The sequence below is a fragment of the Chelon labrosus genome (genome assembly GCF_963514085.1).
Source record: "Chelon labrosus genome assembly, chromosome: 9".
NCBI lineage: Eukaryota > Metazoa > Chordata > Actinopteri > Mugiliformes > Mugilidae > Chelon > Chelon labrosus.
The window spans coordinates 24,145,030-24,168,843 of record NC_140359.1 but is presented as its reverse complement, the minus strand read 5'-3'; the positions used below and the strand labels follow the sequence as shown (position 1 = coordinate 24,168,843).

The window sequence follows — 23,814 nt, the reverse complement described above, 5'->3', positions numbered from 1 at the left end:
AATTCAAATAACTAATAATAATAATCATTACTGACATTCAAAAGGTTGTATTCACATTTGATGTTAGCCTTTGTTTTAGAGTAATTAATAGCTGGAAAGACGGACATTTAGTCAAAATTAGGTTGGAGTTGATGCATAATGCAATGGGGGGGGTGAGGGGTATAAGTGTGTGTGTGTGTCCCAAGTTAGGACCCTGGTACGTGCTGGTTGTTGTGTACCGCAGCATGACCCAGTATGAATGGACCACACACAGAGAGTCTCGACCGCAGCATACCTGTACAAAGTTGAACAAGGAGACACAGTCGGACCGGAAGTCTCTGGGCTCGCACTTCAAAATAAACGTGTCTTTCAAACGACTGCTGTGGTTTTATACATTTTGCTTATGTTGTACAATTTCTGTTCTGTCCTGCGATAGACTGGATCGCACACACACACACGACCCTTCACAGGACAAGCGGTTACAGAAGATGAATGAATGAATGAATGAAATATATAATTTCTTTACAATTTTCTGGCTTCGTTTGCTTAAACATGTTTCCACGCATATTTACAGTTTATTGCGCACTTATCAAACTTGTTAAAAGTTCCCAAGCAAACTCTTTACAGGTTCATGTTAGGATAAGATAAGATAAGATAAGATAAGACTTTATTCATCCCCGTGGGGAAATTAGGGCGTTACAGCGGCAGGAAACAACAGTGCAAGATGCAGAAGATACAAAAAAATTTTAGAATATAATAAGAATAGAATACGGCAGACAAATATGTTATGTACAAAAAATATTTACATATTGCATCAGAGAGATTCACGGTGTCTAGTCTGAGTTGAAACAACCAATTTGGAGTGTTAAAGGAGGATAAATATATATATATATATGTTGACATTCATGAATATCATGAATAAAAACAACAACAAACCTCAATAGGAGTTAAATTACCACGTATTTGCAAATAGAAGGTGTGAGATGATGGTTATATATACTGTACACGGGTTACGGGATCATATAGACGGTGTAGCTTCTGGTGGAGATTTCAACCCTTATAGACTCATTGGAAACACTTATTTATTTATTTATTTATTAATATTTATGTCTTTTTTTTTCTAAACTTTAACTTTAAAAGTTGCTTCATTGCATTGTGCATCATTTTATTTTATTTATCCCATAGATTCATCCACACAAAGTTTGAAACATCTTCTTCTCCTTCACTATTATTAATTATTATTATTATTATTATTATTTGTCAATATCATTATCAAAATTAGAATACGAGAATAATAATAATATTGTTATTATCATTATTATTATTATTAGTAGTAGTAGGAGTATTAATAATAAGATAAATAAGCATAATGTTACCAAGAATAAAACGAAGGAGAGGATAATAATAATAATAATAATCATCATCAAGAAGAATGTTTTTGTTTATTCATTCATCTATCCAAGCTCTTACTTTGAAAGTCTCTAGCGGAAGCAGCGCGTGGTTCTTTCCTGTCTCTTGGCAACAGTAGGAGGAGATCAGGGACTGCGGTGATAAACAAATACACGCAGTGGAGTCGGTCGCGTCCTGTGGAGCAGCAGCAGCTGTGTAGCAACGCCGTGACAGCACCGGCTGGCCTTCCTTCACGAGCCGAGCTTCTTTAGAGCCCGACCCGGGTCAGAAATAAATCCAGGAGTTCATTTGAAGAAGCCAGGGTTTCATCCCCTCCTCCTCCTCCTCCTCCTCCTTCTCCTCCTCCCTCCCTCTCTCCCTCCCTCCCTCCTCCATTCCTTCCCTCGGAGTCGGCTTATGTGACACATTAACGTCCCGGCGGCGAAACGAGCGAAACATGACGGAGCTGAGGAAGCGAGGCGGAGGCGGAGGAGACACCGACAGCGCCGAGAACATCAGCGACAAGGTAAAACTGAACCCTCCACTGTGTTAGTAAGAAGAAAAATATAAAAATAAAAGACCTCGCCCTGTTTAAAACTAGTCGGGCAGGTTGTTGTCAGGCAGCAGAGCGGGCTAGCTGGGTTGCCAGGTTAGCATCGGGGGCTACATAAGCTAGTTAGTTAGCCAGCCAGCCGTTGGCTCCGCTCCGGTTAATCCTGCACACGGTCAGAGACACACGGAACCTGCTCTCTGGTCGGTCCGGTGTCTACTTCACGTCCGTGTCATGGCGAGGGGGGTGGGGTGGAGGGGGACACCTTGACGCTGTCTGTCACGGATGTCCTCATGTCCACACATCTCCAAAGTTGATGCATAGTAGAAGAAATAATAATAAAACCCCCACGCAGGATCATCAGAGGGGGCCTCCTGTCTGCACCTGTGAGAGGAAACGTGGGTCTCCTTTCCCCTCATTGATGTCCCACCATCCACGCAGTCAAGTCAGAGAGTGAATATTTAAAAATGCATATATTTGTTTACAACTTCCCTTTATACACCGATCAGCCACAACATTAAAACCTTTCATTCATTCATGTGGATGTTACTTAGACGTGTAGCACCCCCCTAGACCAGACCAGGCACCCCCCATCCCATAGCAATAACACTCCACTATGCCAGCCCCTCACAAAAAAAAAACATGACGAACAGCAGAAGGTGTTGAGCTGGCCTCCAAATTCACTAGATCCCAAACTAATCAAGTGTCTGTGGGATGATCCACGGAGAACTCTCCCCTCAAATGTCCCCCCCACACTAACAGCATCTTGTTGCCAGACACGACAGGACGCCCTAAGGAGGCCCACGTCCATTCTCTGATGAGTCACAGCTGTTTTGGAGGCACAAGGGAGACCTACACAATATTAGGAGGTCATAATGTCATGCCTGATCGGTGTAGTTGGTGAAGAAACATACATACATGATAGTTTTAAAATGATTTATAACTGTTAGTGACACTGGTAGTTCTGATTGCTGACTGCTGTAATGATTGAGTGTTGGAGGTATCAATAAAGGGCAGGTTGTCAGGTTGGAGAATGATGCGTTCAGGTACGAGCGGGTAACTGCAGGAGAATGAAGACAATAGTAAATCCTGAGCAGGGCAACTCACACTTGATCTTGCAAACAGCTGCTGACGACGCCCAGGAGAGCCGTTCGGCAGCTTTTTCTACTAAATCATGCAGCCGGGAAAGTCAAGTTTGCTCCTATATCCTGACGAGAAAACAGTCCCTCTATAGAAAGAGAGAGAGAGAGAGAGAATTAATCATCTTTCAACAAGATAAAAGAGGAAGGAAATAACAAATATATATATATATACCTGCTTTCCACCTGCAGTGCACCTGTTTGGGTAGAGAACATTTCTATATTTTCTGTCCCGTGAAACGTCGAGCATTTCCTCTTTTAGTCGTTTGGTTTAGCTGTGATAGTGAAAAACTTTCTTGCTTTGTCCAGCCGAGTGTTCAAGTGTGTTATCACTAAAGACCAAGAAAAGCTGTAAATCATTTCAGTTGCATTTTTACACCTTTTCTGTTTTATACCGGTGTAACTTGTACGTCTTCAAATGTCAAATGTGGCCTCAGGGAATATTGTGATGTGCCTCCTGACTGATTGATAAGACGTGGACTGATGCAAACTTGAGACAAATACTCTTCTCATTTACTAAGCTGTCAGGCCACACTGATGCTTGCCGTCACATCCGCGTTTAGAAATGTGCTCAGAAACACTTCGCGTGTGTCCACCTCTTGCTTCATCCCGCCTTAAAGTGTTGTGCACAGTGTGGGTTCCGATGATGAAATCCCCCCACAGCATGAAACTAATCCCGGTCTTGGTGCTAAAAGGCCGAGTTAGAGAGCATCTGAGGGCCTCTGATGTTGTTGAAGAAAGAAAACAAGTTTGTACAGTCAAATGAGGTTTGTACATGAAGATTAAGAGGTTACTCCGGAGCGGAGCGGCTTCTGTGGACACTTGTGTTAAAGACAAATTAACTCTTGGACCTGTTCGCTGCGTTTCGCTCCTGGTTACTGTTGCTCGGTTGAGTGTGTTTACGGGCGGTCAGTCTTGACATTAATGCCCCGTCTTGTTTGTCCTCACCTCCCTCAGAGTGCATTCTTGGTGAGTTGTTGCACGCAACTGTCCCAAATAAAAACCCACACTCTCAACACAAGAGATGCACGAGCAGCAAGACTAGACGGAAAAACAAAAACCCTGGTGACTAGACTTCACACTTCTTTTCAGAGAGCGTCATAGTGACTTAATGCACTGTGGTGTTTCAGACATCGACTGTATATAAAGATGCAGTCTGGTGGCTGCAGCCCTCTGCATCTTACCACAGCCCGACTGGTCGAGACTAATAAAGAAATTCTCGACACATCAACCGGGCAGAACATTTTTCCCTTGAGGTGTCCGGCTTCTTATCTGTGAATGGTCAGAAATTGGAAGTGGGCGTGGTTAATGCGGAAAAGCGGAAATGCTAGCGGCCATTCCGTGAAGTCTGTGAGCTCCCAGTGTGACCGCTAATCTCTCCTGGGTAGAGATTGGCATACTGTGTGTGTGTAAAGGTGCCTCTCTGCAGTGGGCGGGCCCCATGAGGACTTCCTCGGAGTTCGGCCCTTGAGTTTCTCGAGAAGCATAAATGACCTGGCCAAAACAAACTTTTTTTTTCTGTTCTCGCAGCCCTAGGAGCTTTCTCGCCTCTAGCAGAGTATGCAACAAGCTTTAAATAGCATAAGTTTTAATCCTTGATCTGATTTAAAAGGCTGTGTTGTATTAAAAAATTGGCATGAATTGAGAAATTAGCTGTAGAGGCCATTTTATTTTACTTTTTTTATGTGCAACTAAGCTACTGGGACCAAACAATTTCCCTTGTGGATCAATAAAGTTTATCTAAGTCTAACTCTAAACCCTACATGTTTATTTGCGCTGTAAAGTTGGACATTTTGGGATTTGACCATAGACTGCAAAAATAATAGACGCCATGACAGCTCCTCAAAAGTGAAGCCAAAGCAAGTAGAGCGCCCCCTCTTGGCTCGCTCCAGTTTAGGTCATAAGCTCCGCCCTCCCTCCATGTTTGGCTCCAAACTCGCAAGATGTCTCCACCCACATCCCTGGACACGAGCATTGGTTTGAGCATTGGAAGGAAGTGGAGAGCCTTCGTCCATAGTCTATCGGATTGACTCGCCTTCGCAGCCAGCCTCTAATGGACATTTGAGGAACTGCACCTTTTGGTTTCCTTCCTGTTTTAACATCGTGTCGTACAGTATTTTCAATATTTTTTTGTGTGCACAGCCAGTCAACGTGAACTTTGAATCTCTTAAACCACACTTGTGTTTAAGAAACATTTCACATAAAACAAATATACATTGCGTTTATCCATTCGTCCACACACACGCAGCATCCCTGATCCCTGCTCTGACTTGGCTTTAGAATTGATCCATACTGAGCCGAGCTAAAGCCTCTGTGGTTATTTGTGTCCTTGTATATGCATGCCTGTTAACTTCCTGCCCTAATTAATCTCCACACAATCTGGCATGTTAAAGGACTAAAATAATAGACTAAAAAATGTTGCCAGAGGTCATCTGTAGTCTCTGTAATGTCGTGGTTAAACAGTTGCTCAGAGATGAGCTCAGTGCTCTCCAGTAGTATCAGTGAACACTTGTCAATGATTCATGGCGGACAGTTCCTCCTTCCTTTGGAGAGGCAGGACAATAAGCAATAATGAAACTGTGTCCTTGTAATTAAAGAGATTTGTGCCTAAGTAAACACATGCAGCGTAATGAATATTTCTCCTATGAGTCAGATCCGAAGGGTTATAGTTGGATCCACCCAAACAAACCAGACATAACTCTGTTAGGCAACGGTTAAACTGAAAGTGCAGCTGTTCAGCACAAAGTGTAACTCGCCGTCCTCAGTGTGCTTTTCTTTGGAAACGATAAATAAAACAATCTGCAAACTGTCAGACGCAGGAATAAAGCCTTCGGTCAAATAATGCAGCGTAAGCGTTGTGGATTTTACGCTCTTTGTCTGCTGCTGTGAGGTGTTCTCTGTGCAGAGGTGAAACCGTGTGTGAGTCAGGTCTGCATGCATCTTGTTTTGGAGGTTAAAAGATCGTCTTTCTGTGTCTCACGCACCCTGGAGTCACACCCAAACAGAGCATGTTAGCATTAAATTTGTTACAGACTGTTAGTTCACTCCAAAGCCAATATTTGCCGTCGGTGCTCAGTCAGCCAGACTTGCATACGTCGATTAGGCATAACATTATGACCACCTTCCTAATATTCCATAGTCTAAAACAGTTGTGACTCATCAGAGAGTGGACATTTGGGGGGGCGGGGGGGGGGGGCTTTGAGGGGAGGGTCCTCTGTGGATCATCCCACAGATACTTGATCAGTTTGGGATCTAGTGAATTTGGAGGCCAGGTCAACACCTTGTGCTGTTCTTTTAGTTTTTTTTGTGTGTGTTTTTCTGTGTGTATCCTGCTGGGGATGTCTGCTGCCATCAAGGAGTGTCATTGCTATGGGGTGGGGATGCCTGGTCTGGTCTAGGTGGGTGCTACATGTCTAAGTAACATCCACACCAATGAATGAATGCCAGGTCCAAAAGTTTCCCTGCAGAACATCGAATTGTCACGAGACAGTCAATGGTATTCACTTCTCCTGCAAGTGGTCATAATGTTGTGGCTGATGGGTGTATATATTGACTCTTAACATTTCTGCCACCACCCCCCTTCATGGTCCTCCTGAACACTGTTTGCTCGGACAGCTCTCGGCAGCTCAAAGCTCCACAACACAGCTGACCTTGGTGGGCTGTCAGCTGGTTGGACGTCCTCCCTGAAGCCTCAGCAGCAGCAGCAGCAGCAGCAGCAGCAGCAGCAGTGGCATCAGGCCGTTTAATGCTCTGCTGGTCACAGCTTCTGTCTGCACCCCTCTCGTTGTATCAGATACCCGTGTTTATTTTGTGTTTTAAACCTCTGGCTTAGAGAAGTAAGCAGGAACAGAATCGTTTATCCAGCTAAGGTCAGCATTCAGTGACGTTGTAGAGGTGAAGCTTCCATCGGTAGAACCTGACTCTCTTTCTCAACGAGCTAGCCTACAAGTGTCCAGCGCCATCTTAAATGTGCAGAAGGATTGCTGAACCATTAGCGATGTCACCCCCTGGGATTCTTGACAGACAGATTCGACGCTCGGTGTCAGCAGCTCTGGCTGTCACCGGATTTTGACAGCCAAAAGCCAGGCGGATCACGCCTCAAATTATTTAAGGAGCCTTTAAATGGGTGGATTGTGTAAAAACTCAGCTCCAGTACAGATGAGAACTGCAATAAAAAGGTATCAGTAACAGTGCAGACCTGAGCTTTACAGACAAGTCTAGTGTTTCCATGTTTTTATCCCAACAATATTGACCTGTGTTGTGAGCTTTTCAGACCGTGGCAGCTGCTGTGCTTCTGCAAAAAAAGGCTTCTGCATATCTGCTGAAAGGTGAACGGTTCTGTTAGCAGCCAGTAAATGTTCGTCGTTGCTGATTAGCCTAATTCTTAGCAGCATGTCGTCTGTAGCTATATTCCCCGCTGAGGCCAAAGCCGCTACTGAAAATGAATCATTTGTAGACATGTGTGAGGTGCAAAACAGCAACTAAACATTTCCAGTAAGTGCTGATCTGTCGTCAACAGCAGCTCGGAGGAATTTTAGCCCATTCCTTCGTACATAACCGTGTATATGTTGTTCCGTTGTTCTCTTTTCTGATTTAGTTCGTCTTCAGTGATTTAGCAGCAACACAACTTGTTCAAGCTGCTTGTCACCTGTCCTGTAGTTGATCCCCTCCTCCCTCCCTCTTCCTCCCGCTTCTGCAGCAAACGCATTAATAGCTAAGAGGACGAGGAGGAGGAGGGGTGTAGGACAAAGACGACTGTGAAGGTTGAGCTGAGCTGCATGGACAGTCACACTGCTGCTGCTGCTGCTGCTGCTTCTGTCTCAAACATTGCATAAACATGGCCGTGTTGCACAGCGTGTATTTCTACATCCACCACCTGCTGCGGCTGATTTTACTGTCTTTCATTTCGTGCTCTTGTGTTTTTTTTTGCATACTGCTTTGATTACATGCACACTCAAAGACTCGAGGATTAGTCCGATCCCACGCGATAACTTGGATTGATATCACACACACATCGACGGAGGGTTTTGTTTGTGTCGTGATTACATTGTTGTTAGCACACTTTGCTCTGTAAACAAAGGATTACGAGTGTTTGACAGTTTGATTAAGAAGCTTGAGTACGTTCAGGCAGATTAGGCCATAATATTGGAGCTCCGCGTGACCTGTTTCATTGACATCACGGAATGTCTTAACCAAACATGACCACAAAGACATACACCGATCAGTCATAACATTAAAACCCCCGACAGGAGAAGTGAATAACATTGACCATCTTGTGACAATTTGAAACCTTTGGACCTGGCATTCATTCATTGGTGTGGATGTTACTTAAACATGTAGCACCCACCTAGACCAGACCAGGCACCCCCACCCCATAGCAATGACACTCCTTGATGGCAGCAGCCATCCCCAGCAGGATGGATCCCCAGCAGTAGGAACGACTCAAAAAAACAAAACATGAAGACAAGGTGTTGACCTGGCCTCCAAATTCATTAGATCCCAAACTGATCAAGTATCTGTGGGATGATCCACAGAGGCCCCTCCCCTCAAAGGCCTCAAAAAAATGGTAGAATAGACAAACTAGCTGAAATTTAACATCATTTAGCATTTATCTCAAATCACTGCTGGCTTTTTATCAACTACCAATCCTCTGTGTATCATACATCCTGTTTAACTATCAAGTTATCTAGTTTAGATCATCTCTGTATACATCTACAGGATATGTCATTAATCGTAATCGGAAACTAGACACTTTGACAGCTTGAAATATCTAAAAATAAATAAATAAATCCATGAGTGAAACTTGTTTTGAAGGGTCTGAATTTGAGTTGTCGTTCTCCACAACATGTGTCCTCCTCACTTTCACTTTACTGCTTGGGCAATCGTCCAGAGACACAGTTTTGGCCAGTGGTGTTTCTCTTCCCTTTTCAGTCGGGACATGTAAGCCACACTGACAGATTTGACCCTGTAGGTCGCCACTGTTTCAGTCTGCAGACGTCGGCGCTTCCTCTTTAAAACCTGAACGGAAATCTGAAGTCACTCTTCTCCTTAACCCTAACACCAACTCAAGCGAGCAGACTTCCCCCTCAACCCAAACTTGCCTTCCCACTTTTAACCTTATTTCCAAAGCTCTCTGATTTAACCCTGATGCCCCCCCACTAACCATATTTAGCAGCGTGCGAGTCAAAGCGACCATGAAAGGCAGAGAAATGTCCAGGAGCATCAGCGAGCCTCTCAAGTGCTAACGGAAACTTAATCCGACAATGGACGTGTGAGCCGGTTTAAAAATAGCCTCTTTTATGGTGAAAACACATCTCGGCTCACCTCCTGGTTGCATGATGGAAGTTAAACTCAGGACAGAGTGAGTCCTGGCAAAAAGAAAAGAATAGAAAGCACAGCGAGACAGAAGGGCGAAATAAATGCAGGCGTCGTCGTCCTTTCACTGAGATGCAAACAAGTAAACGCTGAGGCAGTCAGACAGGGTCTAGTCCAAACTGAGCAGACGGCGGTTTCATGAGGCCAGAGTTTAGCCTCTCAGTAGGGGGGAGGACAAACAGCAGGACGGGCGTATCTGTCCTCTAAATTTGGCTGCGATTCAAATAGGTCTGTTTTTGTGTGTGTAGAAAGAAACAAATACCTATTTAAAAGGATGCAATTCAAAACAAACATGAAGATACAGAGAAGAACAGAGCTTTTTTTGTTGAGCTCCTTCTTCTATTTTGTTTTAATTTCGTCACCAGCGCTGAAATGCATCTATACATTTAACGAAATACTTCCAAATACATAACTACAACATATTTCAGCCAAACACAATCCTCACCATGTCCATAAAAGGGGAAAAGTTTGATCCCAGTCTGTGGAGGACTGCTGGTGGAGCATGACTGAGGCTGAAAGTCTACACCCGGTGTTAACAGGTTACCAGGCTGCTGCCCGGGAGGCAAACGTCTTTATTATAATGAATCTTTAATCTGCATTTAACCTAAGTGAGCAGCCTCTACAGGCACCGTTTGTTCCGTCTATCTAAAGTCTGCATTTGAATATCTGTTTTGTGCTTGTTCCGCCAGGAGGCCGACGGTGATGACAGGCTGGGCCTGCCGGGTGATACAGAGGGAGAATGTGATGGCGACTCCAAAGCAGACACTCCAGATGTTCCTCTCTCCAGTGCAGACACAGACAACACTCCACAATGCCTGAACAAAGCTCTAGAGGGGCTGCCGCCCAGGTACGCTCGCCTCAAACACACACACACAGATGTTGTTAGTTCAGAAACCAAATTACACGTAATTACCCTGCAGCTTGATCCTGCCCCTGTGTTGTATTACAGGCTGAAGCCACAAGGGTCTGATAACTTTTAGTGCACAGACCAGTCAGTTTCTATTAAAACCAGTAAAAATGCATGAACAGAGGCCTACTGTTTAACTGTACGGGCTGGCTCATGGTTTGTCAGAACTAATTAGAACAGCGCTTGTTTTCAGACAGTCTCTCGGTGAAGACATTTAGAGTGCGTCATCGGTTGTCCTCACGAAAAGAAAGAGAAATAGTTGTCTCCCCTTGAAACGAGATAGTTGGAGAGAGCGGTTCTAACCAGATAGCAGTTCAGATATGACCTCCTAGATAGGATCACGCTTGCATGAATGTGTTGATCTTCTATTATCCTGTGTTATTTTTCTTCACACTTGCGTGAATGTGTTGATCTTCTATTATCCTGTTATTTTTCAAAGTAGAGCAAGGCTACAGACGTCTTCGATTAGTGCGTCAAAATGAAATCTTTGTTGTCGCCCTGCTCAACTTCCAAATGAGCCTCTTGAGTGTTCAGATCAGAACACTGGTTGAGAACACACACCCTGAAACGGACAAGGCCAAGGTCTTCTTCAGATATTTTTCCTCAGCCGCGATATTGCTGGAACAAGCAGTTCTCCCAAAATCTAACAGAGATTGATCATCTTGTCGGTACGTACGTAGGTCAGATGGACCAAGACGCTGTGACCTGAGAGGTTTGAACACACTCTTATCAGCGTAGTGAAGGAAATGAACTCTGCAGCTAAGCAAATGACCTGCTTACTGTGGAACGTGGATGTTTGGAGGTGGTAGTAGATGATCGTTACTCAATACTGCCAGTTTGATTCACCAGCCAAAAGAAATAATCTGCACAGAAACAACAGAGAGGGGTTACAGAGTTAGACCAGCACATTTCTGTAGTAGAGAACAAGGGTTTTCTGGAGCTAAGGTACGAGCTACCCTCTCCTCGCTACATCAGCTTTGACCTAGCCCTAGTTACTGGACTTAATCCAGTCGCACGGTGCAGACAAGAGAAGCCTCTATGAATTTCCAGGGAAAGACATTTTGTTTGTTTAAGGATCAGGACTTGGATCGGCCGAGTATTAAAAGATGGGGGACAAAAAAACTTGATCAGGACATCCCTAAACGCAAGTGAGTGTTGCTTTGACATTTACGAAAGAGTGTCTTAAAAATGGAAACAGAACAGTCTATGGTTTGAGTGCCAGAACATTAATAGAAACAATAAAAAGAATTGAAGGAAAAAGCTTATAATGCCTCTTTCCAGGACTCCGGGCCTGTAACACTTGGCAACCTGCTCCGGTCTGAGTCTCCAGCACCTTAAACCCAAATGAACAAGGCCCTGTTTTTACATGCAGATGATACTCGAAGCCGTGTGACCAATGAGTGACGGCCGTGTCACAGGGCTTAAAGGCTCACGAGGAGGGAAGCACTAATCCCCGCAGGCTCGCCGGTGGAGCTAGTGTGCTGCAGAGAGACCTGTGGATGAACAGACTGCAGAGAAGGAGAGAGGAGAGAGGAGGAGGAGGAGGAGGGAGTGGGATGAAGGAAAGAGAAAGAAAGAAATTAAAAGAAGGAATAAGATGAAGATAAACGCATGGGAGAGGAGGGGAATGGGTAGTATAGAGGAGGTGGAGGAGGGAGGGTAAAAGATGAATGAACGAAAAGAAGATGCATCAGACGAGGAGGTTGCAGGTGAAGAGAGGAGGAAGAGAGAGAATGTGTGAGGCACACGGTTGCTGAATGGAAGCAGCAGCAGCAGCTTTTTTCTCATGATGCAGCTGTTTTTTTCTGCTCCATTCATAGAGCAGGCAGCAGCCTCTCCGGCCTGCTTGGCTCCTGTGCAGCTTTTTATCTGTTTCCTCCCTTTTGTTTTTGCTCCCAGGCAGCCGGCGGCGTAGCACAGCAACAAACGCTGCACCGTGCGTTGTAAAGGAAAAAAAAAACAATGAACATTCGTGGCCATGATAACCGCTGGTAAAGTAGCTTCATGACTGCACCAGCTGCTAAAACAACATCATAAGCTAAATGCACCAGAACACTAAGGGATGATGATTATTATTCACCCAACACACTCTAAACGAGCTGGGTTCGTCTGCAGCCTTTGACTTTCATGCGTCCTCCTCTCTATCCTCTCTGTCTGCTGTTTAGTTCAACCTATCACAGGCGTCCTAGCACGGTTGTGGGACTGTCAGCTGTTCTCAGTGTTTACATCTGAAAGCAGAGGTCATACACCGATCAGGCGTAACATTACGACCACCTTCCTAATATTGTGTAGGTCTCCCTTGTGTCTCCAAATCAGTTGTGACTCATCAGAGAATGGACATGGGCCTTCTGAGGGTGTCCTGTGGTGTCTGGCAACACAATGTTGTTAATGGGGGGCCTTTGAGGGGAGGGGCCTCTGTGGATCATCCCACAGATACTTGATCAGTTTGGGATCTAGTGAATTTGGAGGCCAGGTCAACATCTTGTGCTGTTCTTCATGTTTTTTTTGAGTTGTTCCTAAAGCGTTTTTGGGTGACACTCCCTGCTGCCATCAAGGAGTGTCATTGCTATGGGGTGGGGGTACCTGGTCTGGTCTAGGTGGGTGCTACATGTCTAAGTAACATCCACACCAATGAATACCAGGTCCAAAAGTTTCCCTTCAGAACACTGAATCGTCACAAGATCAAGATGGTCAATGTTATTTACTTCTCCCGTCATAATGTTGTGGCTGATCGGTGTACATACAAACTGGAATACGACCAGATATCGCCCTCTTTACTGCCAGCCATTGTGGCTTCAATACAACCTTTACCTCCACCAGTCAGCTGATATAAATCAGAGTCAGTCCCATATATTGCTAATTATGACCCCCAGTTATAATATCACGGCTCTAAATGTTGAATTTATGTTTGTTTGTTTTTTTTGCGCCACGTGCTTTAAAACTGTATGCAAAGAGACGAGAGCCACACAGTAAATCATCATACGTCTGTGTTATTTCACTTTCTCTCTGCTTGAAAACTCAAATGAAGCGTGAATGAATAAAGGAAGCATAGGTGTGATTTCTAAGGAGGATATATTGAATTCGTGAATATATTTCACTAATTTCGTGTTTTTTAATCTCCACAGATGGAAGAACTACTGGATAAGGGGCGTTCTATCTTTAGCCATGATTTCGGGCTTTTTCCTCATCATCTACATGGGACCTGTCGCGCTAATATTGATCGTAAGTGTCCATGACAACCGTTGTTTATGATTAGCGATGGCGGAAAGAGAAAAGCCAGTTTGTCGTCCACGGCTTTCTCCTCATGTTTCTGCTCCGCTCTTATCATCCGATGTAGGTCATGACCGTGCAAATCAAGTGCTTCCAAGAAATCATCACCATCGGCTACAGAGTTTACCATTCCTACGACCTGCCCTGGTTCAGGACACTGAGCTGGTGAGGAAAATGGATTTCGCAGTAAAGAGCAAACACTGAAGACGCATTATGAGCAGATGTTTAACCTTACACTTTAAATGTTAATTTATGCTCAGATCTCAGGGTAGCATGTGATCCTTATGTTGCTAGACAAGCTGGAGGCACACAAACACACTTACAGATCTTTTAGAGGGTGAAATATTTGTGTTTTATTTGTTTATTCTCTAAAATATCTAGATGTGCAAGGACCTGAATATACAAAAGGTTTGTCATAAGATAGACATGAGGTCAGAACTCAATAAGGAAATTAAAAAACACACCAGGAAGTACACTATATATAGCCAAAAGTATTCACTCACCCATCCAAATAACTGAATCCAGGTGTTCCAATCACTTCCATGACCACAGGTGTATAAAATCAAGCACCGAGGCATGCAGACTGCTTCTACAAACATTTGTAAAAGAATGGGTCGCTCTCAGGAGCTCAGTGAATTCCAGCGTGGTACTGTGATAGGATGCCACCTGTGCAGCAAGTCCAGTCAAGTCCTTGCTGCTAAATATTCCACAGTCAACTGTCAGTGGTATTATAATAAAGTGGAAGCGATTGGGAACGACAGCAACTTAGGCCATGTAAAATGACAGAGCGGAGTCAGAGGATGCTGAGGCCCATAGTGCGCAGAGGTCGCCAACTTTCTGCAGAGTCAGTCTCTACAGACCTCCACACTTCATGTGGCCTTCAGATTAGCTCAAGAACAGTGCGTAGAGAGCTTCATGGAATGGGTTTCCATGGCCGAGCAGCTGCATCCAAGCCATACATCACCAAGTGCAATGCAAAGCGTTGGATGCAGTGGTGTAAAGCACGCCACCACTGGACTCTAGAGCAGTGGAAACGCGTTCTCTGGAGTGACCAGTAACGCTTCTCCATCTGGCAATCTGATGGATGAATCTGGGTTTGGTGGTTGCCAGGAGAACGGTACTTGTCTCATTTGGTGGAGGGGGGGGGGTTATGGTGTGGGGTTGTTTCTCAGGAGCTGGGCTTGCCCCCTTAGTTCCAGTGAAGGGAACTCTGAATGCTTCAAGAGATTTTGGACAATTCCATGCTCCCAACTTTGTGGGAACAGTTTGGGGATGACCCCTACCTGTTCCAACATGACTGAGCACCAGTGCACAAAGCAAGGTCCGTAAAGACATGGATGTGGAAGAACTTGACTGATCTCAACCCGATAGAACACCTTTGGGATGAATTAGAGCGAAGCCTGTGAGCCAGACCTTCTGCTCTAACATCAGTGTCTCACCTCACAAATGCTCTTCTGGAAGAATGGTCAAAAACTCCCATAAACACACTCCTAAACCTTGTGGAAAGCCTTCCCAGAAGAGTTGAAGCTGTTCTAGCTGCAAAGGGTGGGCCGACGTCATATTAAACCCTATGGATTAAGAATGGGACGTCACTTAAGTTCATATGCGTGGAAATGCAGATGAGTGAATACTTTTGGTAATATAGTGTATGTACAGTTACATAAAGTCACTGATGATTTAAATTTTTATTTAGACAAAGATCTTCTAAAGCTTTTGGTGTAAAGACTTTGGAAAGAAAGATGCTAAACATCTCAAATAAAGAAATGTATTCATTTAATTTTTCAAAGCAAGGTACCAAAATAGGAACTTATTAACATTAATCGTTAGTGTTTTACATTAGTGCCACAGGGTCTGCATTTATTCTCAGACCCCATTTAAAAACAGCTCTTATCCATTTTCCTGGCAGCCTCTCTTCATCTGGCTCCGCTGTTCCTTCAGTAAAGCGCTGACTCATGTCACTTTCGTCTGCTGCACGCAGTAACCGCGCACCCCCACCGCGCCTGGTGTTTTGCTCCTATTTTTAGTTAACACTTTGTATACACACACCCACCCACACGCCCACGGGATGAGGCGGCAGTGCACCGTGCAGCCAGGAGCAAAGATCACTGCCATGCTGGAAGTAAATGAAGGCTAATTGAAACTTGCCCTTTTTCACCAAGGCCACCCCTCATAATAACAAAACAGACAAGGCAGGTCAATGTGCAGTGGGCAAGAAGAACTGGGGGGCACTGACCCACACACACTACACTCCTAGATGAGAGCAGATTTCAGATTAAAACACACAAAAATAATCTCTGTGCATAAATAAATAAATATAAAATAAATCACAAACACGACTAACTACCCTCTGTTTTTCCTCAGGTACTTTCTGATTTGTGTCAATTACTTCTTCTATGGTGAAACCGTTGCGGATTACTTTGGGGCGCTTGTGCAAAGAGAGGAACCTCTGCAGTTCCTGGCTCGCTATCACCGCTTCATCTCTTTTGCTTTGTACCTGGCAGGTAAGTCTCACCTTTAAGAAAACAAAACACACACACACGTGCGATCTTTGGCCCCTCTGCTTCCATTCATGCTTTTTTTTGGATTAGGGTGGATTAGGTTTCACCACCGACACTGTATCTGGGTAGTAGAGTTGAGTTATAAATAATAACATTCTTGGAAAGGAAAGACAGAAAGTAAGGCCTCAGGAAGAAACTAATTTATGAGTTTCGCTTCTTCTGATAGGACGATTTATTGCTCCGTACAGCCGGATGTGCCATAAAAGCTGAAACCTTAAGCTGTGGCTTTTATCAGGACAAACAGCATAGTAATGATTCACATACATTATATTACTCAAACCCGACACCACTGTGTTCCCAGCATACCAGTGTTTTAAAGTTTGTTTTTTTTAGGTAAGTTCAGAATGAAAATTTAAGTTTAAATCAAATTCAAAGCGTTTTTATAAGATATGTCTGGCGCTATCCGTTCTGGGTGTAACTTATAGGCCAGGGTCTGCCATCCTTACAAAACAGTTGTAGTTTTTACAAACTTTTAATGGTATTTTCAAATTTGCAGGAAAATAATTTATTAATTTGACTCATCCAGCACTTGAGGATGTACATGTGTACTAATCCCCATCCAGTGAATTGCATTCTTGGATTTTTAAAGGGGAATTACCGTTTTTTTACAACCTGGACCTTATTTCTGGCATAAAATACGATCGTTTACTCACCCATATAACTTTGGTGTCATTTGGAGTCGTTCAGAAGATATTTAGATCCAGCGGAGCGCCACGTATATCCATATAATGGGAGTGACTGGGGCACCGAAACGCAGCCTCTAAATAACGCATTATCTTTCGCAAAACTCGTTCATTTCACCAATATTTTGTTATGATACCCTAGTGCTATTCCCCGTTGAGTCCAGAGTTGCTGAAATGAACGAGTTTCGCGGCAGGTAATGCGTTTTTTAGAGGCTGCGTTTCGGTGCCCCAGTCACTCCCACTGTATGGATATACGCGGCACTCCGCTGGATCTAAATATCTTCGGAACAACTCCAAATGACACCAAAGTACAAAAACGGTAATTCCCCTTTAATATCTGCTTCCCCCCCTCATCTAGCTACTGACCCTGTACAGGATCTACAAGCTAGCTAGCTGTCGTTGCTATTAGCTAGCGTCCCTGGTTACAAAAACACCAGCAGATCTTATGTGGAGTGATGAGTCTGGTTCCTTAACAGCTGACCAATCAGAGCAGAGTGGGCTTTTTTTTTAGGAGGGTTAGTGTTCACTTTTAGTTTTTATCGTGAACCTAGGAAGAAGCCTTCTCAACGCACAAGTCTCATTCATATCTGACAGTATTTTTAATCTACCGTACAATTTAACCATGAGTTTAAAAAAAAAAAAAACTGACTGACTGCATGTTGTTGTCTACTCTTTCACAGGTTTCTGCATGTTTGTGCTGAGTTTAGTGAAGAAACATTACCGCCTGCAGTTTTATATGGTGTGTATCAGCCAAGTTAACCACCGCCTTTACGCTAACCTTTCCCATCCTTCCCCTTCCATCGCTTCTTACATCGCTTCTTACAACAAAAGATTTAGACTTACTTTCCATGCTGTTGCAAATGCAGAATACGTAGAAGTGGGGTGCTGTTTAATTGCTGCACCTTTGCAATGCATAGTTTACAGGACATCTTCAGTGGCTTCAGCTTTTATTTCATTCATATTCATCTGTTTTGCTTTTTCTGTCATGTGTACGCATCACATTTTATTGTTTGTAACCAACTGTACTGATTAATTAAATGAAATTAAGCAAAGTCCGTTAGAAGGCACTTTCTCAGCTTTGCTCAGACTCGACTGGTTTTATTTTTGCTGCTTTTTGTTCAATATCTGTTTAATTGCTTTAATCATTTGTAGCGTTCATCTTCATGTTCACCACATTTCACCTGCTGCATGCTCTTCTCTCACTTTAAGTTTTATATATATCATCTTGGCAACGTGGCTTTGTCCGTGTCATTCACCTCGTCTAGCTATCTATCTGTGCGATTCCACTGTTTCTGACGCGAGGCAACGTCTGAGCCGGCACGCCTGCATTCTAGTGGAGTGACACTGTGGTGTTTGTGTTTGCCATTCCAGTTTGCTTGGACCCATGTGACCCTGTTGATTGTGGTAACCCAGTCCCACCTTGTCATTCAGAACCTGTTTGAAGGAATGATCTGGTAAGCAGGACGCAATTAGACCCGAGGAACCTGTCCTGTTGTCACATATTTGCCACCACAAGTCTGTTGTCAGTGTTGTGGTGCTCTTTGTACACAGTGACCTGAGGCAACTATATTTAAATAAAAAAATACTAAGTCACATAACCATAGAAAGCATGTTATTTTAAGTTTGTTTATCTTTTTACCACATTACAATAACACACAAGTAATTTGTTGTAGCTGTAGTAGCTCTTATCATTAAATCAAAGTAGTAGTAGTTTTGATTCTCGTGTGTCTGGTTCACGTTCGTCGCCTCCTCTCATCAAAACTGGAATTCCTGTTTTGCAGGTTCATCGTTCCCATCTCCATTGTGATCTGCAACGACATCATGGCCTACCTGTTTGGGTTCTTCTTCGGGAGAACTCCACTTATAAAGGTAAATTAAACTAATAGGATACACCGATTCAGCCACAACATTAAAACCACAGACAGGAGAAGAAGTGAACAACATTGACCATCTCGTGACAATTCAGTGTTCTGCTGGGAATCTTTTGGACCTGGCATTCATTGGTGTGGATGTTACTAATAGGCGATTTAGGCTTCTGCGTCAATTTGATGCCATAGCTACGGCAACAGCCCAGACCCTGTGCAGACTTTCACATTGATTGTTTTGGATCAATAAAGATGAAACACACAGAGGAAAGGTTAACTGAGGAGGTTCGGAGATACAAGCATTTGTGTGACTCGTCTTCTGCAAAATTTCGGTGAAAGTTGCTGAAAGTGAAGCAGGAAGTAGAGACAAAAATTAACCCGACTGGCAAAAAAAGACACAGCGCCAACTAGTGTTTAGGTGGCGTTTTTACAGAGCGAGCCAGACTTACGAGTGCACAAGTGTAAATGTGCATAGGTTATGCCGTCTATGTCTCACAATACACTAAATGAGCCTTTAGATGTGTACCACCCACCTAGACCAGACCAGGCACCCCCACCCCGTAGCAATGACACTCCTTGATGGCAGCAGCCATCCCCAGCAGGATACAGCCTGACACAGACACGCACACAAAAACACTTTAGGAACAACTTCATGTGGATGTTACTTAGACATGTAGCACCCACCTAGACCAGACCAGACACCCCCTCACCCCATGATAGTCAGCACAAACACAAAAACACTTTAGGAACAGCACAAGGTGTTGACCTGGTCTCCAAACTCACTAGATCCCAAACTGATCAAGTATCTGTGGGATGATCCACAGAGGCCCCTCCCCTCAAAGCCCCCCACTAACTACATTCTGTTGCCAGACACCACAGGACACCCTCAGAAGGCCCATGTCTATTCTCCGATGAACTGTTTTGGAGGCCTACACAATATTAGGAAGGTGGTCATAATGTTATGACTGATCGGTGTACTGCATGTCTTTACATCTATTAGAATATAACATTTTTTCTCATGCCCTCAACTTTACTGACACGCTGAATAACACACAGACCCAATTAATACCAAATCACACAGATTTAAAATGTTATGGGTCAAACGCCACTTGTAAGATTTGTGACGAGACTAATTGCAAAACCCAACGTCACGTTGATATGAAAGACCAGCCTCTGTTTTTGTCTCCTAACGCCCTGCAGCTCTCACCCAAGAAGACCTGGGAGGGCTTCATCGGAGGTTTCTTCGCCACCGTGGTCTTTGGCTTCATTGTGAGTACGCTGGAGTTGCTCTTGACACTCGCTCACATGGTTTGCGTTTCCTTACACACAGTTTCCAAGTAGCCACGGCAGGAAAATGTGTTTGCAGTAGCTGATAAATAAAAGAGAATGTCCAAAAACGTGTTTTTTTTTCATGCAATGTTAGTGTAGATAAGAAACAACCATGTGGGAGTTCCCCTCAGGCTTACAACAGCCAAGACAGCTTTTAAAAATAGTCACACGGTTTCTAGTTTCACAGCAAAGAACGCAAAATATTCCTACTTTCTGTCGCAATTTCTGGAATTTCATAACATGCACGTAGCTTGTGTTCGTTTCCTGTGCAGAAGTGGAGACGACTAATCATCTTTTCTTTGCGTCTTGTGCTTTGTTTTTGTTTCAACCCTCAGCTGGCCTACCTCCTGTCTCAGTTCCAGTACTTCGTGTGTCCTGTGGGGTTCAGCGAGACGAACAGCTTCACGGTTGAATGTGAGCCCTCCGATATCTTTGTGATGCAGGAGTACACTCTTCCTGCTGTGGTACAAAACATAATTGGATGGGTAAGATCTTCCTCTGCTTCGTTTATTCCTTTAATTTAGAATCACTTGCATTAAGACCAGTATAAAGATAACAGATGGTTTAAATTAAATACATCCATCATATTGCCTTTTTGTTGTTGATCACGTCACTTTTCTGTACTTACCTCTGATCTCTCTCGCAGAAAACGGTGAACCTGTACCCCTTCCAGATCCACAGCGTCTTCCTCTCCTCCTTCGGCTCACTCATTGGACCATTTGGTGGCTTCTTTGCCAGTGGCTTCAAGCGAGCCTTCAAAATAAAGGTAAACAGCCTCTCAGTGTCTTTTTTTATTTTTTATTTTAATCAATCGTCTTCTGCTTGGTTCTGTGTTTTACGGTATATTTTAAGTTGCTTATCTTCTTCCCGTTTCAGTGTCAAGATAGTCGGTAGAATATCTCCAATGTGAGCTCTGTTGCTTAGTTGACTGACTGCAGCTTCACCTCAGGCTACAAACTGATATTTACACATGAGTTTAAGTAAATATAGCAGAAACAGTTTGGACTACTTGAGCTTTTATTGCATAACATTATGACCACTGACAGGAGAAGTGAAAAACCATCTTGTGACAATTCAGAGTTCTGCTGGGAAACTTCTGGACCTGGCATTCATTCATGTGGATGTTACTTAGACATGTAGCACCCACCTAGACCAGACCAGACACCCCCACCCCATAGCAATGACACTCCTTGATGTTTAGCAGGATGCAGCCTAAATAACTAAAAAAATAACATGAAACTCGCTAAAGACACCCTGGTCTGTGTCATCCCTCAGGACTTTGCCAGCACCATCCCAGGCCATGGCGGCATCATGGACCGATTCGACTGTCAGTACCTGATGGCCACGTTCACACACGTCTACATCGCCAGCTTTGTCCGGTAAGAAATCAGAAATTCTGCGTATCAGCTGCAGAAACACACTCATTTTTTTAGATAAGAGTGGATTATCACCGCGTTATTGGAGTGTAACGATGATGCAGCTGCAAATGTATGTATTTTGTGTGTATGTATTGTCAGATAAGAGTATTTAAAGTAGTTAAGGTAAAGCCAAACGACGTATAATAATGATGATAATAATAACTGCTCAGCATGCAGCGACAGTCAAAAAACAAACTTTGAGCTTGTGGAGCTTCCCTTGCATTGAAGAGAAGGTTGAAGTAAAGAATTACGTGATTTGACCGTCTGGAAAGAGTGATTTAAATAATACAAAAGCAAATGGAGAAGGAACATGAGTCCAGAAAACAACTAGAGACTTGTACCAAGCTCCAGATCCATTTAAAATATGACAGTGTTAAGGTTGCAAATGTTCATTTAAACGTTCTTTCATGTGGCGATAACCGGGACCCAAAGAGGAGTTTTTAAAATCCCTGTTGTTCTATAAGAACCATTTAGAGACATGGGATTGTTTTTCATTCTGGTCACATTTTAAATTTCTACCCCGCAGGGGACCGAACCCCAGCAAAGTCCTGCAGCAGCTGTTGATGCTTCAACCTGAACAGCAGCTCAGTATTTTCCACATCCTGCACTCCCACCTGAGAGAGAGGGGCATGCTCCCTCCCGCCGCCACGCAGGCCGAGTGAGAGGACGCCGGACTCGCTGGACGGCGACCGGACAGGGTGCGGAGAGGTGCTTTTTTTGGAAAGTTTGTGTAAGCATGTACACACGCAGACACACGAGCACTGTGGCTGTATGACGCCAGATCACCGAGCGTCCATCGTCATCCCATCGATCGCCTCTTTATTCGACTTCCGACTAGCTCAACGTCACAAACTTTAAACTCGAGGGGACTCTTTCGGACTAAAGGAATAACCTCTAGAAAAAAAAAAACAAAAAAACAAAAACGGCAGCAACGAAAATGGGTGGCTTTGTTGCTTTTCCCTCGGACCGACATCAGCTACACTTCACAAGACGACACGAAGTCCCCGTCCTAGGTACTGAAGATAAAACGTCTTTACTGGAAAGTGTGAAAAGTTGACTCGAAAGCACACGACTCTCGACACGCGGGTGGTCGGTGGATTTATACTTTTACGCTGTGGACAACAAATATTGCACTGACTTTAGCTGAAGAAAAAAAAAACAGATTGAAGAAGTTTCTACCAGCATAAACTGGGCCCATCGTGTTGGGCGCGTGGACCTGAGCTACAGACCTGAACTTGATTTTCAGGGTTTTTTGGGGGGGGGGGGGGCATTTGTGCAGCAGGGTTGTCAAACATACTGTAGACTAGGTTTTATAGACTCCGCTGTAGCTAACGATCCTAATCACACAGAATAACAAAACGTGAAGCATGCACACCGGTCCTGCCTCGGACTAAATCAATCCATACTTGCCGTTCATTTCCACAGTGTGAACTTTTAGCTTTTAGCTTCCTGACTACATCGAAATAACTTGCACAACATTAGTCGATGCTGATTATGCATGCTAGCGCAGAAAGGTAGAGCATTATCTGAGCAATCAACACTGGAATTAACGTGTTGTACATAAAATATATGTAGCTGAAGAAATACTTAATATATACCTACGTATGTGACCTGCTGCAGAAAAAGAAAAAAACAGAAAAAAACACTTTAACGGTATGCAAAACAAAAAAAAACAAAAAAAAAATAAGAGAGATTTAACTCATTTGTAGCCTTTAGCATGAACAAATTAGATTTTTAACTGGTGTCAATGTAGGCATGACGTGAGGTTTATTTAGACGGTGCTCTCTGGGTGAACTTTTGGATTAGCGGGAGGAACTTTTGAAGGAACGGTTTCTTTCCGAGAGTTTTTCGAGGTGAAGATCAACGCCGCTCTCGTGGGCGCACCTTTCAGCGCAGAGCTTAGCGTAAGGAGGGGAGGCGGGAAGAAGCACCTCCAAAAAAAAAACTAGTCTACCATAAGCTAATTCAGACCCTTCAGGCTACACGGTTAGCGCACTGGAAGTCAAACGGCCTCGAGGTTAAAATGTTCTCATCTGCCACGTGAACACATCTCTCGCCACAACCTAACTCCTGCCTCCGTCGCACGTTTATGTCGCTCGAACTTTATTGATGAAGTTGGTGCAAAAGCAGCATTGTGCATGTTTTATTAGCTTGCAATGCTAACAGCCTCTGTTAGAGGCTCTGCAAGGTTGCTATGGAGATGTTTAAACTACAATTTACTTATCCAGCTCTGCGCTAAAGGTCCAGAAATGAGAGTGACTTTAAAGACGTTGCTTCCTTTATTGATTTAACCGATGATTTTAGTTGCACAGTCGGGGGAGTTGTGGGGGGTGGGGAGGGGGGGTATAGGGT

At 43.9% G+C, this 23,814-nt stretch overlaps 1 protein-coding gene across 1 annotated transcript; it reads left to right on the top strand.

Annotated features, from left to right (window-relative positions):
• The first annotated feature begins 1,583 nt into the window (after nucleotides 1-1,583).
• Nucleotides 1,584-23,775, top strand: cds1 (CDP-diacylglycerol synthase (phosphatidate cytidylyltransferase) 1). The gene is made up of 13 exons (XM_084550971.1): nucleotides 1,584-1,894; nucleotides 10,122-10,279; nucleotides 13,465-13,561; nucleotides 13,677-13,774; nucleotides 15,971-16,110; nucleotides 17,531-17,589; nucleotides 18,222-18,304; nucleotides 18,632-18,719; nucleotides 19,916-19,984; nucleotides 20,380-20,529; nucleotides 20,691-20,810; nucleotides 21,320-21,423; nucleotides 21,989-23,775. The coding sequence occupies exons 1-13, from the start codon at nucleotides 1,826-1,828 to the stop codon at nucleotides 22,122-22,124; spliced, it is 1,371 nt and encodes a 456-aa protein (XP_084407097.1). The 5' UTR covers nucleotides 1,584-1,825; the 3' UTR covers nucleotides 22,125-23,775.
• The last annotated feature ends 39 nt before the right edge of the window (nucleotides 23,776-23,814 follow it).